We start from the raw sequence: 17628 nt of genomic DNA, 5'->3' as shown, positions 1-17628 counted from the left end.
CCAAATAGTGCCACTCCCTGGGTCAAGCATATACAAACCATCACACCCATTCGCTTTAAAAATCCAGAATCTTTTTAAAAGGTCAAAGTCTTTCAGCTGTGGGCTACTGTAAAAATAAAAATGAAGTTAGATTCCTTCTTCAAGAAGGAAGAACTACGGCACTGCCATACTCTGAACAAACCATTAACAGTGTAAGTAACTCAATGCCCAGTTATCTGGGGTTCACTTATGATCTTCTGGGCTCCTCTAGGTGGCTTGGGTCACTTCTCTGGTTCTGCCCTCTACAGTACACACAGTGAGTCTTCTAGGCTCTGGCTGGCTCCACTCCACCGCTGCTGCTGTTCTTGGTGGTCATCCAATAGTACTGGCATCTCCAAAACTGCTGGGGTCCCTTGCTGCAACTGGACTGCAGCTTCACCAATAACCTCTCCTGGGCTCTCTTCAGGGATTCCAGCCCTGCTACACAGTGACAAGCTTCAGCTGCTCTCCGTGACCCCTTTATGCCTTTAAAACCAGTACCACCTGGGTGACTCTTACATTACCACCAAGTTTGACTGCCTCTGGAACACAGCTTCTATGTGCTGACCCTGAAGAAATACTTCCCACAAGGCTTCACCTCCATGATGCTGGTCTTTTCTTAACCACAACGGACTCTTTAGCCCCAGCTGGCCAACATTCATGGTTCCAGCAAAGCAAACGTTTTACTTCAGTGGTTACCCTGCCTTGTTAATCACAGCTGATTCTTTGACCAGATACTGAAGACTCTTCATAGAAATGGCCCAGTGAAGTCTTTGCTCTTTCCCTCTGAAACTTCCCAAGTCAGGCCTCCACCATCTGCACTGCTTGCTCTCAACATTCTTATCTCAAAGCTCCAACAAAGCAGCCCACTGAGCTCTCAACACTCAATGGCCTCTCTAGCTAAAAGTTCCCAAGTCCTTCCACAATCCTCCCGAAAACAGAACGATCAAGTCGGTCACAGCAGGACCCCGCTATCCCAGTACCAGCTTCGGTCTCAGCAGGACCCCGCTATCCCGGTACCAGCTTCTCTTGGTTAGGGGTTGCTGTGATGAAACACCACGACCGAAAGCAACTTGTAGAGGAAGGGGTTCCATACAACACAGTTCCATATCAGTTCATCATAAAGAGCTGAGGACAGGAATCCACACAGGAGGCTGGATCTGATGCCAAGGCCATGGAGGGGCGCTGCTTACTGGTTTTGTTTCCCGTGGTTTGCTCAGCCTGCTTTCTTATACAACACAGGACTACCAGCCCAGGAGTGGTCCTATTTACAACCCCCCCCAAACTGTGTGAGCCCTCCCAAATCAATTACCAGTATATTATTATTATTATTATTATTATTATTATTATTATTAGCCCTACAGGCCTGCCTACAGCCTGGTCTTATGGAGACATTTTCTCAATTGAGGCTCCTTCCTCTGATGACTGTAGTATATGCCAAGTTGACATAAAGCCGGCCAATACACAGGGCCATCTCAGGGCCACTCAGAGAATGTAGTATCCCCAGTGCTTTGCCTGATCCCACTGTCCCAAACACTGTCCTTTCAGAGATGTAAGGATCTGTGGCAACTTTAAGGTGCCCAGCCCCGGCCGGGCGTGGTGGTGCATGCCTTTAATCCCAGCACTCGGGAGGCAGAGGCAGGAGAATTTCTGAATTCAAGGCCAGCCTAGTCTACAGAGAGAGTTCCAGGACAGCCAGGGCTACACAGAGAAACCCTGTCACGAAAACAAAATCAAAAACAAAAAAGTGAGCCCCCACCTTTGAGCTCTGCACTCCCAGGGACACGCGGGGCTGCAGAGTTGCTTGGCATCCTCAGGGAAGGCAGAGCGTGGGATCTAGAGCTTCAACTCTATTACCTATTTGAGGCTGCTCACCTGCTTGGTGATCTCATTGGCCTCTCTGAGCTCTAACTGTGCTATCACTCACTCATGTAATAAATATCTCCTGGCTACCCACCATGGGATGGGAGCACCCACAGGAGTACCATATAGAACTTGCAGACACACCTGGCCTCACACCTGGTGGGGGTTACAGGGCTGGGAAGCCGAACGACAGAAGCTTTGGATGGTAGAATCCAAGAGGACCCCAAGGCCCTCTGCGTTTGAAGGACCTAACAGTAGGTGAAAGCAACGGGCTGGGAGTCTGGAAGGGCCAATGTGGCAGGTGGAGAGTGCTGTGTCTGATGGAGACAGTTAAGAGAAGTTAGGATACAAGGTGCCTACGTATGGGTATGCACTTATTCACAGAGGGTGTAGGTCAAGTCCAGACTTGATCCAAGCAGCTTGGGAACCACTGGGAATTCTGGGAGGGACATGGGTGTATGGGCAGAGGACAAAGCCACATGAAGATAGAATGGAAGGTCTTGGGGTATGTAGCTGCCTGGGGGTGGATGCCATGAGCACCTTCTGAGCTGGATAGGTGCCCACAGGCTGTGGCAAAGGCATCCCCACTGCCTTCTGCCCTGTGGGCCAGCCTGCCTTCACTCACCATAAACTGCTGGATGGAGGGAACAATGTTCCCCAGGGTCATGGCCACGGGATTCCCACTGGCTGAATTCCCTGGTTGTTTGTTCCCCTTCCAGTCCTCAGCTCTTTGTCAACTAGCAGCTCTGTACACACGTACGTACACACACACACACACACACACACACAAAGGAAATAGAAAAAAAAATTCCCAGAGGCCTGGAGGATTTTAAAATGCATCCGAACACTCTGTATGGTTTAATGAAACAATTTTAACGCCAACTTCTGAGTTGTCCTACGCTTGTCCCCTCATTGCCTGCTCACCACGTGAGCGTATGATGCTTTCATTGTTTTGAACCCAATTTTCTCATCTCATATCTGAGTAGTGTCTGCTTTTCATTTCCTCTCCTGAAGGCAAGTCTGTGTCACATGGATGGGCTCGGCCCCTGCAGCGAAGCAGACATGATCTAGGCTGATGGTGCTCGGGTGTGGAAGGCCACCTTAAGTGACCACTGCCACAGGAGGCTGAGCAGACAGAGTATCAGCCCAGGGACAGGAGACCCTGGAAGGGCAGTACAGCAGATCCCCGGAAGGCTTGATAGAACAGGAGACATTGGAAGAAGTCCCCTAAGGTTTAAATCATAGTGTAGGTGTCCCTTCAGTTGGTCCGTGGCCGGCTTTGGGTCCTGCTGGCTGTGGGAATGGCTCAGTCAGACATACACACCAAGTCCAGGGCCCTTCCCCTTCTCCAGAAATGTGAACAGCAGAATGTAAACAGAGATGGGTGAGAGATAGCCCTCAAGTCTAGGGTGTATGACGCTCCCTCCAGGCTCCATGGGGCCCATAGTAAACCAGCTCTGGCCCTCTCCTTCCATCTTCCTCTGCAAGGATGCGTTCTGCTCTCCTGAGTCCTCTCACTCAGCCATCTCCTGATTTCCAGAAGGCCTTTGCATAGGGGTCTTGAAGCTGGAGAGCTCTGGGACCCTGCCTGTTTCCTTGTCCTCCAGGAGCCATCTGCCCTTGGCCAACAACTATGTTTCCTTCCTCGCCCCACCCCACCACTACACACACTTGTTCCTGGCCTGCCCTCCACTGGAGTGAAGCCCCCAAGAACAAGAAGATGTCCAGTGTCCCCTCCAGCGGACCTGTAGCTCCAATCGGAGCCTGGCACCTTATCGGTCTCCAGCTAGCTTTCAAGCAAAACACCACCTTGCACTTCATCATAACCTTTCCGAGGGGTTGGAGGAAAGTGGCAGTGCTTGCCAGCCATCTGGTCCAGGACCCCGCGTTGGCATAATTCGCCTGCTTGTCTATGCTTCACTCAGCTGTGTTCAAGGCTCAAGGCTCTTCCTGATCCCTCTCCTGGGTGGCTAGGTCCTTAATTGCTCTTTGAGGACCTTAATTATGGGCCGCAGCCACCCACTGGTAAGTAGGAGCATTAAAATAGAGTAAATGTTTTTCTTTTCTTGAAAAGTTCACATATACAAGACAAGGTGCTGTTGGGCCCAGGGGCCTGCCCTGCCTGGACCGACAGGCAGAGGACATGGTTCTTGTTCTCCACCTCCTTCCCCAGGCTGTGCCCTTCCCAGGCTCAGTGGTGAAATCCTCTTAGAATCCCAGAACCACATATGGGAAACTCCACTTCTCTGCAGCTCACCCTGCCAGGGCTCCATCCAGGTCTGAGGTTGCTATGTTGCTCTGGCCCTCCAAAGAGCCCAGCTACCCCAGGGCAGAGGGAGGCTGCTCTTTGTCTAGGACAGGAATGGTTTTCCCCAATAACAGGGCCTGAAGGTGAAAGAGCCCCTTGTTGGTTGAAATTTAAGTGGATGTACACCTAAGAGCTGGAATTTTATGGCCCTAGTGTGGTAATTGTGAGAAAGTAAAAAAATCCCTGCATACCTCCAGCGGGAGAGGGGGGGAACAGCCCCTCTGCTCATGCCTTCATGGGACAAGGGTCATGCAACCACTGGAGTATGAAAGGAGATTCAGCGACATGCTCAGGATATACCCTCTGTGTGCCTTGGCGGGTGCTGGGAGGCCCCGCTCGGCTTGTACTCCTTCTCGAGGTTCTTCCAAGAGCCCCAGTCCCCAGGAGAAGGGGGAGGGGGATGGGCACCGGCAAGTTTGCGGAAACTGGGAGGAGTGTGGGGGAGCTGCGTACCAGAGTACCCGGACTGCCCCAGGACAATTGGTGTCGCGTCGCGCAACGCGCCCCACGTCGCCCACGCGCCCCAAAGACACTGGCGCCCCGGCACACCCAAGACACACGCGGTGGGGGAAGGGCACGCGCCTCGCGGGCATGGTCACGGCGTGCCTCCCACGCCTGCTGAGCCCCGCCCCCTAGCCGACCCTAGCAGTGAAGAGAAGGGGCGGCGCGCGAGAAAAGGAGGGGGTCCCCGCCGGCTCCGCGCCCCCGCAGTGGGGGTGGGGAAGGACGTTGGCGCCGCTTCCCCCGCCCCTCGTCCAAGCATCCCTGCGAGCGCCCCCTGCTGCCGTGCTCTCCCGCGAGACAGTATGGGGCGGGAGGAGAGGTCGGGGAGGGGGGCGCGGACCGGGTTCGCCCAGTCCTGGACTTGGGGCTGGCGGCGTACCGGCACGGAGAAACACGGACCAAGGGATGTTGTGGGATAGCTTACGTCTGGGTGGGGGCGGGCCGGGCTGATGACCCCCGCCCACTCTCCGTCCCTATCTCGGTCCCTGAGGGTCGCCCCCTGCCCGCCCCGGCCGCGTTGGCCCCGCCCCATGGGCCGCCCCCGCCGCCCCGCCTCCCCGCCACTGCTCACTCCGAAGTTTCCTGCGCTGTGCGCGGACGGGCTCCAGGGCTCGCTCGCTCCCTCTCTGGCTCGGCCGCGCCCCCGGCCCGTGCCTGCGGTCCGCGCCCGCCCCGCCGTGCATTTAGCGGTTTTCCGCATCGGGACACCGTTGCTGCTGCTGGGCGGGCCGGAGCTAGAGCTTCCGCGAGAGCTGGTGCCGGGTGGGCCGGGGGCGCGGGCCGAGGAGGCGATACTGGCCCAGCTCCGGGCTCTGGACTGGGTCCCCAGTGACAGCGCCGCCCGGGCTATGCCCACAGGGACGCCGCTGGCCACCGGAGCGAGGTGAGATGCGGAGGGTACGCGCGCTTACTGCGCGCCTGGGACCCTTTGAACTTGAGCTCTATGGGCTCGGAGCCCCTAGGGCTCCCGCAACCCTTCGCCTCGGCCTTGGGGGTGGGGCTGCCAGGCTTTGCTGGCGGGAGGGGGCGGGGGGCGCACTTGTCTCTAATAAGGAGAGACAAAGACATCCCGGCGGCCGCGGCTGTTCCCGCAGCTCCGCTCCGCCTGAGGCGGGGCGGGGGCGTCGTTCCTGGGCCAGGGTCACCGCCTGCCCCTCTCTCCGCAGGTGCTGCCCTCTGCCACCATGACCGAGGGCACGCTGGCAGCGGACGAGGTCCGGGTGCCCCTGGGCGCTTCGCCTTCGGCTCCTGCAGCGCCGGTGAGGGCTTCCCCAGCGAGCCCTGGGGTGCCGGGGCGCGAGGAGCAGCGAGGATCCGGGTCGAGCGTGTTGGCTCCCGAGAGCCCAGGGACCGAGTGTGGTGCGGACCTGGGCGCCGACGAGGAACAGCCCGTCCCATACCCCGCTCTGGCTGCCACAGTCTTCTTCTGCCTCGGGCAAACCACGCGGCCCCGCAGCTGGTGCCTCCGACTGGTTTGTAACCCATATCCTTACAGGGTTGGCAGGGCGCTGGGGACTGGGGTGTGGGACTCCTCTGCGTACGTCCTGTGAACCCGGCTTGTGGGATCCGGCGGGGGCTCTGGGTAGGGGTGCTAGGGCGGCGTTCTTCTCAGAGATGGTAGGGTTAGCCTGTGGAATCTGGGTTCAGAGGCACCTCGGGACGGGAGAGTATGAGCAGAAGCGGCGAGGATGCCGCCGGTGGAAGGAAATGAAAGGTAGTTAACTCCAGGAGTCCTACTGGGGCGGGGGATGGGGGGAAAGATGGGAATCCCCGCCTTCTTAGCTTTCCAAAGGAAACACCTGAGCCTGTGTGAAGACCCTCGCTGGAGTCTGGGGGCCGGAAAGGGAGAAAGTTTCCACCTGCTCATTGGCGCTGTGTGCCGGGCAGGGCTGCTCCCTGGTTCTCCTCGAAGTGACGTTGGTTTGAGAACTCACTTTTCCAGGCTGAAGTCCGTTCAGGGGCTGATTTAAGTCACGCACAGCTGGGTGTGTGTGTGTGTGTGTGTGTGTGTGTGTGCAGGAGGCAGCTAGCTTTGACCCCGAGCCCCTTCACCACAGTTGCCTAGGTCAAAAGGAAGGGATTGTGACTTCTTTTTCTTGGCCCCAAGGCCACAGACTTTCACTGAAGCTTCCAGAACAGGGTTGGGTCAGTACTGGCAACATTTCTGGGGTGCAAAAGAGGCTTTTGGCCCCAGAACAGGTGGCCTTTTAGGGCTCTCCCTGATAGGCTTGATAGTCTCAGAGGAGGGGCTGAAATGATGCCTGGTAGTGCGGCCACCCCCACCCCCAGCAACTGCTCGGAACTGGTCACCAGGGCTGGGTGGGTGGAGGGCCGAGGGGAGTTGACATGGGCCCATAAACACTCTTCAGCGGAGTCCGGGACAGAGGCAAAATGAGCAATGTGTGTATATGTTTCTCTACCTTGTGTGTTTAACTGTATAAATATTAAATACAAAAGAGAAATCTGTACCAAAAAAAGTAATAAAGCCCATGTTTTTTTTCACTCCAATCCAAACACTGGGTGAGTCAGTTTTCTCTGCTTGTAAAGGAGGGTGGTCCAGGGCTGTGCTTGGGCTTCACTGCCTGCTGTCTTTGTCCTTTGCAGTTGATGGTAGTGACTGCCCGTGGTGGGCATCTTCTGGGTTGGCTGGCCCTCTGTGCAGGAGCAGGGTGACCTTGTGTGCCAGCTGTCAGTTTGTCCCCTCTGCGGGATCTAGACTGGGAGGTGACTGGACCACTTGGTTTTGGTGATGAGATTGTATGGCTGGGAATAGTGATGAGCCACCGGGCAGTGCTACTGTGGACCTTGGGGAGGTGGCAAAGACCAGCCCTGTGTTAGTGCCTGAATTTGTTGTTCTCAAGCTGTACAAAATAGGAGAAGAGCGAGTGGACCTAGACTTGGTCTCCTGACAGCCAGGATGTGGCTACACAGGAGTTGGAGGCTGAGCCTGGTTCTCCGGCTGCTGTGTCCCTGGGGACTTCTAACAAGGTTGTTTGTGTTGCTACCTTCAGAGAAGGTGGGGATGGGATGGCTCTCGTAGGTAGACTGAGCCTTCAAGGACTGTAGAGCTAACGTTGCCACCTGGTCTGAGCCGACTGTGTGGTCTAAAGTGGAAGGTGCCCTTGTAGGTCTAAGAGAGACTCGGGTGTTATCAGGCCTGGAATAGAGGGCAGGGGGGTGAGCAGAGCTCTCAGCTGAGGAAGGAAATGCCAGGCTGTCCCTACAGGTAAGAGCACGAAGGGGAGAAAGGTAGATCTTCGCTCTCCAGTACGTCCCTGTCCTGGAGCTGCTGGCAGGTTCCAGGAGGCCTGCCACACCCCCATCTTCTTGCTGTTGTCTGCCTCAACAGTTTGATTCTCCTACTCCTGAAACCCAAGGATTCTGCAGATCCCCAAGCTAGGGAGATGCCATGTGGGGAGAGCTGGTTTTCCAGGTTATTTGGCCTTGTCAGCACTCTTGTATCTGTCCAGTGGGGTGGGTTCATTAGAGCCCTGGCCACATGGGGATGGGTCTGACCCTCAGCAGATGCTAGGCTCTGAAGTAGGGGTGTGAAGCTGGGCCTCAGGGAGATCCTAAAATAAGCTGCACGCCTGGACAGGCGGGGGGATCAGCTTACTGGGGAAGCCCGTGTGGGCCGAGGCTTCCCGAGCTCTTTCTGTTCCTCATTCCTGGGAGGTGGTGGGGGTGGCTTTGTATGAGGCAGGGGAGCCTGGTGATTGGCATGACCAGGATTTTACAAGGACTATGTGGTGCCCTGTGGCTAGAGAGCGTTTCCTGGGCCTCAGTTTCCCCTGCAGGTAGACAGCGTGTCAGCGGGACCTCCTGCCTTTCCCCAGAGCAGGGAAAATCAGATTTGCTCTGAGAAGCAGCTGCTGGCTCCCAGCAGATGCCTGCCAGTCATAGCTGGGCTTCTATTGGCTGTTGGAGCAGAGGGAAGTACTTTCTCCCAGTCTCGGACCTTTCTGGAACTTCATAGTGGAGGTACCAACATAAACGTAGTCCCAGTTCTCCATGGATGGTGTCTCCCATCCCTGTGGCAAAGGAGCCTCCAAGGACAGCCTTTGTCTTTATTGATTTAGTTCCCTCTTTAAAAATACAATCGGGCTGGAACTTTTGGGGAGAGCGCTGTTTCTCCTACACAGGCTTATTTATAGAGGAAGGTGGGTGGGACCCGTGTGTTGTAGCCTGCTCCGCTGGGTTATGTTCTGCCCCGGCTCCCCCACCCCACCCCAGGCTCCTGACCCAGAACTGCCTGCAGTGCAGCTGCCTGCCCCAGCAAGGGAAGGTGGGGCCTCCCAGGGGTGTGAAGCTCGGCAGTGGGCACCCAGCTGGCCTGTGTCAGCAGGGAAAGTGAGCTGTAGGCATTGAGGATCTAGGAGGAAATCTGGGGTGTTCAGAGGTGACAGTCTTTTAGGGGGAATCCCCTTTAACCTCTCTTTTCCCCATAACTGACAAAGAATGAAGGGCATGTCAAGGTCATGGAGGTGAAGGGGAACCCAGCTTGAAAGCTCACACATTTGTTGAACCCCTGGCTAGACAAGCCTAAGTAAGTCTGTATGCCATCTTTTTAAAACGGATGCTTTGCGATGCCAAGGGCAAACTGCTTCAAGGTGGCTGCTGGTACCTGATTCCCCACTGGCATGTATATCCCCAGTGGAGACTTACGGGTACTGGCCTTACGGGTGATGAGACAGCCTTTGCCCTTGCCCTGGCTTTGCCTGAATCCTGTGCTCTGAGAAGTGTCCATCTCTGCTGCTTTAGAACATCCAAACTGGCTCTCAGGGGAACTGTGTTGATTGCTGGGGGTCATTGGGCCTCTAGGGACTCTTGGGCCTGACTTCTGAGCCAGGAGTACTTATAAGTAGCAAAGGCCCCTGTGGCCTTGGCTGGTACTCGGCTTGAGGAATGTTGTGGTCTCTAGAGGATCCTTTGAGGGTTCTCGGTGGGAGTGGTGGCTTCCTCCCTGGCCTCTCCATCTGTAACTGGAGACCTTGCTGAGTCTTTCTCCCACTGTTAACTCTTCGTGACAGCTTCTCTGGACTCTGCCAGACAGAGCCACTGCTGGCTCCGTCCATGTCCACCACTCTGACCCAGTTAGGGTTATGGAATGCGGATCAGCAGTGCTAGCTTCCTGGGTCTTGACAGGCACTCTTACCTACCTAGGGACGTTGGCCCTGCATTTCAGGTGTCAGCCTTCCCTAAGGTCCTCGAGCTGAGCGTTCAGTCAGTGCAGGTCATTGTTGGGAGAAGAGTTGCAGGACAGCTTTTGAAGCTCCTAGCTCACACTTACCAAGTGGGAATCTGGAGCAGGTATTGATTCATGCTTTATCTTGGTGAGGGCACATGGTGGCTCTGGGACTCATTTGTGTACAGGGATGTAGCATCATAACCAAGAGCTGTAGGTGGTGGGATGTTGGGAAGACCCTCAGATGGATGTCTCCCAGAATACGGCTCCCCTAAACTTTCCATTGGAGAGTCATTCATACTTGCATCATGGAGGTGACACATCCATGGGATGTTACCTTTCCAGGCTCATTCCCTCCACAGGATGGACATGATGCCAGTGAGGCTGAGCGTGTCCTGTTGAAGGTCTACAGGGTACACATAGGGATCGGAGGCTTAGTCTAGGACAGGCTCAGCTCTGGTAGGGGCTGTGCCTCCCAGATCTGTTTGTGTGGCTCAGGGATGGCTGTGTAGGGTCAAGGCTACCATACAGTGTCCAGGTGGACTGACAGGCCTGCCCTCCTGATTAAGGCGTCACCTTCCTAACAGACACATCACACATCTGCATCCTGGCACCCTGAGGGAGGTGGCCCCAGGCTCACTTGTGTTGCCAGTGGAGGATGACTCCTTATACTAGGCCTTACCCTGCTTATTCCTAATCACCCTGGCGTTGACCAGACCCAGTGCCCCTTTCTGATAGTCTCAGCACCTCAAGTGAACAGAAGAGCCTGACCATCAGCTACTTGGGGACCATAGCAGACTCCCACCCCTCGTTCTCCATGGAGATCTTCCTTGATAGAGCCCTGTGTTGTGAGGAATTGTGGAGGGAGTGGCCTTGGCTCCGTCATTCAGCAAAGGTCTCCCCAACAGAACCATTTGGGATCCAGCTGTCCTTGTGCCTGTGGCGGATGGGTCTGGACTAGAAGCTGCTGGTACCAGGACCAGGGGGGTGGTAGCTACATTGTGTCTGTGTGAGAGGAAGCCAGATGGGCCAGCAAGTGCCATGGTTCTGCTCCTAAGGTAAGTGGTCTGAGGCAGGAGGAAATATGGTGGAAAGGGCTCTGGATCCCAAGAGCTTGCTGTTAGCAGCGTGGGATGTGAGATGAGACGGAGAATTGGGATATCAGAGAATAGTGGATGGGCCAGCCTGGGAACTCATGGATGGGCTAGCCTGGGAACTCGGGAATCTAGTGTGCTCCCTGATGAGGCTTTGCAACATTTCTCAGGAAGAGGGCAGGGTTGGAACCCAGCCCGGTGGGAAATTGAGGTAAGGCAGGACTTAAGGGCACTCCAGGACAAGGTCTGAGAAGTGGGTCCCGGTGTCCTCATATCTTGGAGGCGTGGCCTGCATAACATGCTGAGACACCCCAGCACCATGCTGGTAGGGCACGGCACACAGAGCAGGCTGTGGGTGTCTCCATGGCCGCAGGAGCAGGCAGGGTGGTCTGGGAGCTCCCCTTGCTTCCTCGTGTGCAGTGGGCCTGGCTCCCAGTGCTGCTGGCAGACGCCCCATTCAGGGTCAGGATGTGGAAGAATGCGGGGGATGGGGCAGCCTGTCAAACAGGGATGAATCCAGAGCAGTGGCCTGTGGCCAAGTCCAATCCTCGGGCTTGAGCAGTCAAGGTCAGGCGTGCAAATCCGTTACCTTTGTTTATGCAGATGTTGGCCCTGGTGCTGAGCTGAGCCTGCTGGGGAGGGGGTAGCAGCTCTCGGGACCTGACTCAAAATGTTCTTCCATATCTTGGGAGACGTTAACCTTCTCTCTTCTCCTGGGCCTAACTTGGAGCACCCCTAAGAAATGTGTGTCCAGGTTAAATGTCTAAGTCTGGGATTAAATTAAAGGCCATAGCCCTGGGCAGAGAAAAGGTGTGTGGTGGTGTAGGGCTGGATTCTTGATCAGAGATAAGAGACAAAGGCCCGACAGGATGCAGTCCTGGGAGCCAGGGATGTAGAGGAAAAAGGAACCTACTGGCCCTCAGCCCATCTCCAGCTCAAGAGAGTTGGCAGATCTGGGTACCATACCCAGAGTGCTGTGCCTGCTCGGAGTGACGGGCTGGATGCTTAAGCCACTCACCGTTTCCTCAGGAAGGGCTTTATGGGACAGACTTGAGCCACGCCTGCCATGTGTCTACCAGGGTTGGTATCTTCTGGCTTCTCAAATCGTTCTAGGCACTGTGGCTAGCAAGGGGAGGAGGTGAAGCCGCAGGCTGGCAGGGAGATTGGGGTTCTGTTGGTAGGGGCAGCTGAGGAGTACACAGATTAGACACTGGATTGGGGGACTCCAGCCTCTGCATGATTGCTGCTTCCAGCGCCAGGATGTGTGAGCCTTGGATAGAAGAGCCCTGAACAGTCAGGAGCCAGCCCCTCCTGATGGATTTTAGGGGTCCCAGAGAACCTCCCCTTTTTTTAAAACATAGGCTATCCAAGCCTTTACCAAAATTGGAACCTGGACTTAGAAGCCTCCCCTATGCTCTCAGAGTTAAGGGTTCCCAGGATTAAAGCAGTTAACTCTGGCTGCCCAAGTTGGAGGGTGATCCACCAGGCTTGAGTCCAACAGGCACACCTATACCTACACCTATACCCACTGCCTCCAGATAAGAGACCCGTGGGCTAGGCCTCAGTCCTGCCTGGTTCAGCCAGGTTCTTCACCCTTTGTTGTTTGCATTCCTTGGGACTTCTGTGTTCTTTCATGAGGGAAGTAACCATGGCACAAAAAGGGATTCTTTGTATCTGAACATTAGGCAAAGAGTCAGTGCTACATTAACAGGGCACTACGTGGAGCCTCAGCCTCTTGGCTGGCCAGACCTGCAGCAGGCAATAGGGAGAAGGCCCTGTTTTGGGCTGGAGAACAGGCCAATCCTAGGGACCACAGCCCCTGCCTGGCCATGTGGAAAGAGATGATTGCTGCATCCCAGCATGGCCTGACCCTGGCAGCACACAGGATGTTCCTGGCAGGCACAGTGATTGGCTTGGTTGCTCTGTTCTCTTCCCTTTGGATTATGCTAATGTCCCCTCCACAAGCTGAGCTCCAGGTTGGTTCAGCTGGGACAGACAGTGACCTGGGGAAGGGGCTTCAACGGTATAAGGGCAGATTGCTCTGCCCACCCCACTTTGTTCTGGCCCTCTTCTTTACTTATCTCTACCTGGTGAAGCTCTTGGTGGGGGGTGGGGGTAGGAGTCAGTTCTGGATGATTAAAGAAAGGCACCCTGACACTGTTAGGGGACAGTGGCCTTTACGGTTGGAGGAGCTGGAACCTCTTGGGTCCTAGGTCCCTGTAGCTGCAGGAAGGTTAGCAGGGCAGTTGACTCTGAGGCGTGTGTGTACAGAGTAGTTGGGGGGGGGGGGGCAGGGTGCTGAGTGGGCATGTGCAGTGCATGGATGGGCAGGTGCAGTGCATGGATGGGCAGGTACAGTGGATGGATGGATGCAGGGAGAGGCTGCTGGCCAGGTCTGTTGTGCATAGGGCAGGTGCAGCAGGTACTCGGTAGCAACTCCTGAGTGAGGACTATACTCCCGCATGCTGGCAGCATAGGCCCCAGTTCTGAGTAGCACCTGGGCTCCCTGGGCCCTGTCACGTTGGCCCATACTGTGGCGTATGTAGCCCATGGCAATAAAAGCGATGGGTTCAGTGGATTTCCTGGAAATTAGTGGGAGTGATGTTAACAGACTTGGGGGGGGTCTCCAAAGTTGGGGTGGTGGAAGAGGTACCAGAATTGCATTGTTTCTGTGGACAGATCACCTTTTGGGCCTCGGTTTTCTCCCCTGTGGCCCTATGGCCTCCAGCTGAGCGGCAGGGAAGGGCTATACTCTCTCATGCTTCCATCTCTGTGCCGGGCTGAATGTTGTCCCCTTCAGAGTGTGTGACCAGAAGAAGAATGTGAGGCCGGTCGCCCCTATTTGACAGTGGGATGTATTCCGATTAACTAACTAAGCTGAAGGATAGGTTGGACTGGGTGCCTCAGATCCAGTGATGGAAGTCTCTGTGGGGAGAGGATAGACTTGTGCGGCAACCATGAGAGAGAGAGAGAGAGAGAGAGAGAGAGAGACAGACAGACAGACAGACAGACAGACAGACAGACAGACAGACACTGGACCAGCATGGCCACAGCCATAAACAGTGACTGTCACTAACACCAGATGTAGAAGGCCAGGCACAGCCTCCCCAGAGCCTTGGAGATAAGCAATCCCTGCTGAGGCCTGGACTGGGGACTTCGAGCTCAGACAGAGTAGGAGTAAGTTTGTGTTGTTGAGGCCGCTGACCTGTGGTGCTTTTGACAGAGACACAGAACCTCGGCCCAGCTGGTGGCAGGCTTGCCCACATGGCTGAGTGTGCCCTTCTATGCACGCACGCATGAATGAGCCTTTCCCAGATAGCGTGCCCCACTCCTGGAGGGAGATGAGCAGCTCGGCTTGCTAGGGCAGGAGGCTGTGATGTGCTAACTGGGGGTGGCCACTTGGGACAAATCAGATGCTCAGTGTCAGGCTCTTAAGACAAGGGGTGGGCCACCTGGGGAGAGGAGAAAATCAGCCATGAAATTGGTCATTCTGACTGCCTGGTCGGCCAGTCAGGCCATGTGTGGGGCTTCCTGTTCTGGTCAGAGCCCCTCCCAGGAGCTACTGCAGGTGTCTGATATGTTTATAGGGACATCTCCAGGGAGATTTGAACCACACCCATCCAGTCTAGAAGGTGCCTTGAAGGTCAGTCCAAAATGGGAGTGTCTAGTGAGTTTTTACAAAGCTGACCACTCTGTCCGTGAGGAAGCCTGCTGAGGTACCCCTGGGATTCCTCAACCCTCTCTCTGTCCTGGTTGTCTCTGTCCTTTGGTTTTGAGCAGAACAATGGAAACGTCAGACAAACCTCTTCAGTGTGAAAGCTGACGTTCAGGTTCCCAGAACTGTGGCCCCCTAAAACCTTGGATGTTACCTGTCTCTAGCTGTTCCAGTTGTCCTCAGAGGAGCAGGACTGTCTGCCTCTTGCTGTCCATGGTGAGGAGTGTTGACCCCAGATGGCCAGGGAGGAGACTGCTGTAGTGTGAAGCTGCACCCTGCCCCCAGCTTCCAGTCCCAGCTCAGAGAATACAGAGAAGTCCATTATGGCTCATTAGGTTTCTCCCGGGGACACTCAGGCCCTGCTCTCCTAAGGCTGACCATTGGATAGTGATTAGGCTAGAGGGACATGGGCTGGGTTTGAACAGGGATAGCTGGAGGGGGAATAGCTTTGGCCCGAGAGGGAGACCCTTGAGGTGTTTTTATGCAATTATTGTGTTAAAGTGTGGTCCTATGGTTACCTTGAAGCTGACCTGGGCACCTCCTGGCTAGTGGCCACGTGCTTCTGCCTCGAGGGTAACTTGACCTTCGAGATGTCTGTGCCCTTGGGGTTCATGCTCAACCTCTCTGTCCTATACTTCAAGTAGGAGAGGTAGCCTGCAAGTTGAGGGCCTACACCCTGGCCACTGCCATGCATCTGAAGGTGGCGGAGGACCTGGTGAGAACCAGGCACCCTGTGGAGGCCCTGGGGTTGGAGCAGTATGGGGATGGCTGCTCTTCAGCGGGACACCTCCGGCTATCTTTCCATGCCAAGGATTCTAGTCCTAGGATGCAGCCTAATCTGACACAGGGAAGAGAACCCTGCCCAGATGCCCAGCCACTGCTGTTTGAAGGCACAGAGGGACATGAGGGACATGGGGATCACACATCAGTGTCCCTATCATGTCCCTTTGTCTTTGGCAGCAGTTGCCAGTCCAGCCTCTGGCGGACGGTTGGTGAGTCAGCCTGCATTAGTACCTCATTAAAATGGACAGGATCTTGTTGGGATGCTGAGGGAAGCCCAGTCGGCTCCTGCCCTTGCCCTGGCTGGCTGAGGCATCCACTCTGACTGTTAGCACTTGCTGTATCCCCATCATTCCCACCACACCCTGGACTCAGCAAGGCTCAGGGTGTGCATAGGACACCTTCCATAGGATACTTTGCTCCAGTCCTTTCTGGGGCGGTGGTGGCCTAGACCTGCTGTGTCACTGGTGACTAGATGGGACCTGCATGTATCCTGTGACTATGGCCCATTGTGCCTGGCCTTAGCATCCTCCTACACCATCATTGTCTCTCATCATTGTGGAGTGAGGGGCCAATAAGAAATAGCTGTAGGCACTGTGGCCATGTGGCCATTCCCAGGCCAGTTTCATAGTAGAGGAGTTGGGGTAGGTACAGGCATGCCTAGCTTCTCCAATGCTGTCTGTGGGTGACAGAGGCCAGCTCTGCGGCTGGGGCTTGCTGCTGAAAGAAACTCAGGGTACCCTGTGAAATTAGCATTTCCACCCAAAGATACAAATGAAATTACCAGGAGTCAGGAAACATGGAGTAAGAGTGGTTTTTATTTAAAATCCAGGTCTGGGGCTTGGGGATTTGCTCACTGGCTCTCATGTGTACGTGTGCCACTGCACATGGGCAAGTCACAGGACAACTTGTAGGACTTGGATCTCACCTTGCATCATGTGGGTCTTGGAGGTGAAACTCTGTCATCGGGTTACCTGCAGAGCCATCCCAGGGTCTTTATTTTGAGGCAAAGTCTCACGGAGCCCAGTCTGGCCTTGACTTTATTATATATAACTGAGGATGGCTGTGAACTTCTGACCTCCTGGCCTCCATCTCCTGAATGCTGACATTATAGGTCCGTACCACTATGCCTAGTTTATGTATTAGTAGGGCTCAGATGTGGAGCTCTGTGCGTGCTAGGCACAGACTCTACCAACTGACCTATCTCCAGCTCCTGCATCTTTTTAAATCCTAGGAATTTGATGACCTCACTGCGAGCCTGAGTGTTTAGAAGATGTTAGTTGCCTAGTGTGGACATAGCTGGCCTTCATTCTCCAGGGTGTTGGATCCTCATCATTGGTGCGACAAGCACAGTCTGACATTCTGTGTGGGTGTATCTCTGGTTAGCCCTTCAGACCCTGGATCCAGGAAGGCCTCTGGTGCCCACTTGGAACACCTCGGCCCCTGTCCTGTGAGCTGACCAGTGGGCATGCATTGGCCATTACATGTTACCTGCATGTATGATGTAGCTACCCGTACCTAGCAGAGCCTCAGTTCACACCTCTGCAGCTTGGCCCGTGTGGATACTGCCATCGCCTAGCTCTGCCCCTCTCCCAGTCCTGGCACTGCCAGTGACTTGCCCCACTTACAACCCTGACCCAACCAGCCCTGGCTATAGGTATGGACTGGCTACTGCCACCTCACCTCATCCTCTAAGGGAGCCTTGGGGACCAGGTGGTTGGGGACACACCTCCTGCTGAGGTCTTCCAAGTTGTTCCCGGGTCCTCATTGTTCCTGTGTAACAGACCCTCCCAGGCCCCTTTCTGTGAGATTGAGGCCTGAGGCCCGTAGAAAGGACATTGTACAATATGGTTGGTCTGTCTGGGGTTTGCTTGTACTGTCAATGACTAGCTGGGTGTGGACCATTGTAGCTCAGGGCCAGGAGGCATGGAGGCATGGGGGGGGCTCATGGCCCCAGTTGAGTTTCTGAGTATGGACCACTCCAGCTCCCTCATGCTTTCCCAGCTTATGGAGGTTGGTGGCTTTCTCTCCTTCAGTGCCGCTGCCCTGCCCCTAATGTGGGTCCACCAGGAGTGCCCTCCAGGCAGGTACTCCCAGGTGATTTTGGTTTTGTGGAGGCTCTAAGATATGAAAACATTGTTGAGTGACACAGGGTCAGTAG

General features: G+C 55.2%; 1 protein-coding gene across 7 annotated transcripts in view; it reads left to right on the top strand.

Moving 5' to 3' along the window:
* The first annotated feature begins 2711 nt into the window (after window positions 1-2711).
* Window positions 2712-17628, top strand: part of Cacna1h (calcium channel, voltage-dependent, T type, alpha 1H subunit) — a 62050-nt gene continuing 47133 nt past the window's right edge. For 5 of the 7 annotated variants that reach the window (XR_385353.4, XR_385352.4, XM_006524734.4 and 2 more), the window contains exons 1-2: window positions 2712-5576; window positions 5860-6176. Coding sequence is in view for 5 of the 7 variants with exons in the window: in XM_006524734.4 (XP_006524797.1) it covers window positions 5878-6176 (299 nt within the window). In the remaining 2 variants the exon portion in view is untranslated. The remainder of the gene's footprint in view (window positions 5577-5859; window positions 6177-17628) is intronic. The other 2 variants (NM_001163691.1, NM_021415.4) reach the window with 1 other exon arrangement.

The sequence above is a fragment of the Mus musculus genome, chromosome 17 (genome assembly GCF_000001635.26).
Source record: "Mus musculus strain C57BL/6J chromosome 17, GRCm38.p6 C57BL/6J".
Lineage (NCBI taxonomy): Eukaryota > Metazoa > Chordata > Mammalia > Rodentia > Muridae > Mus > Mus musculus.
Note: the sequence above shows the minus strand (reverse complement) of the source record. Positions and strands in the feature narration are given on the sequence as shown.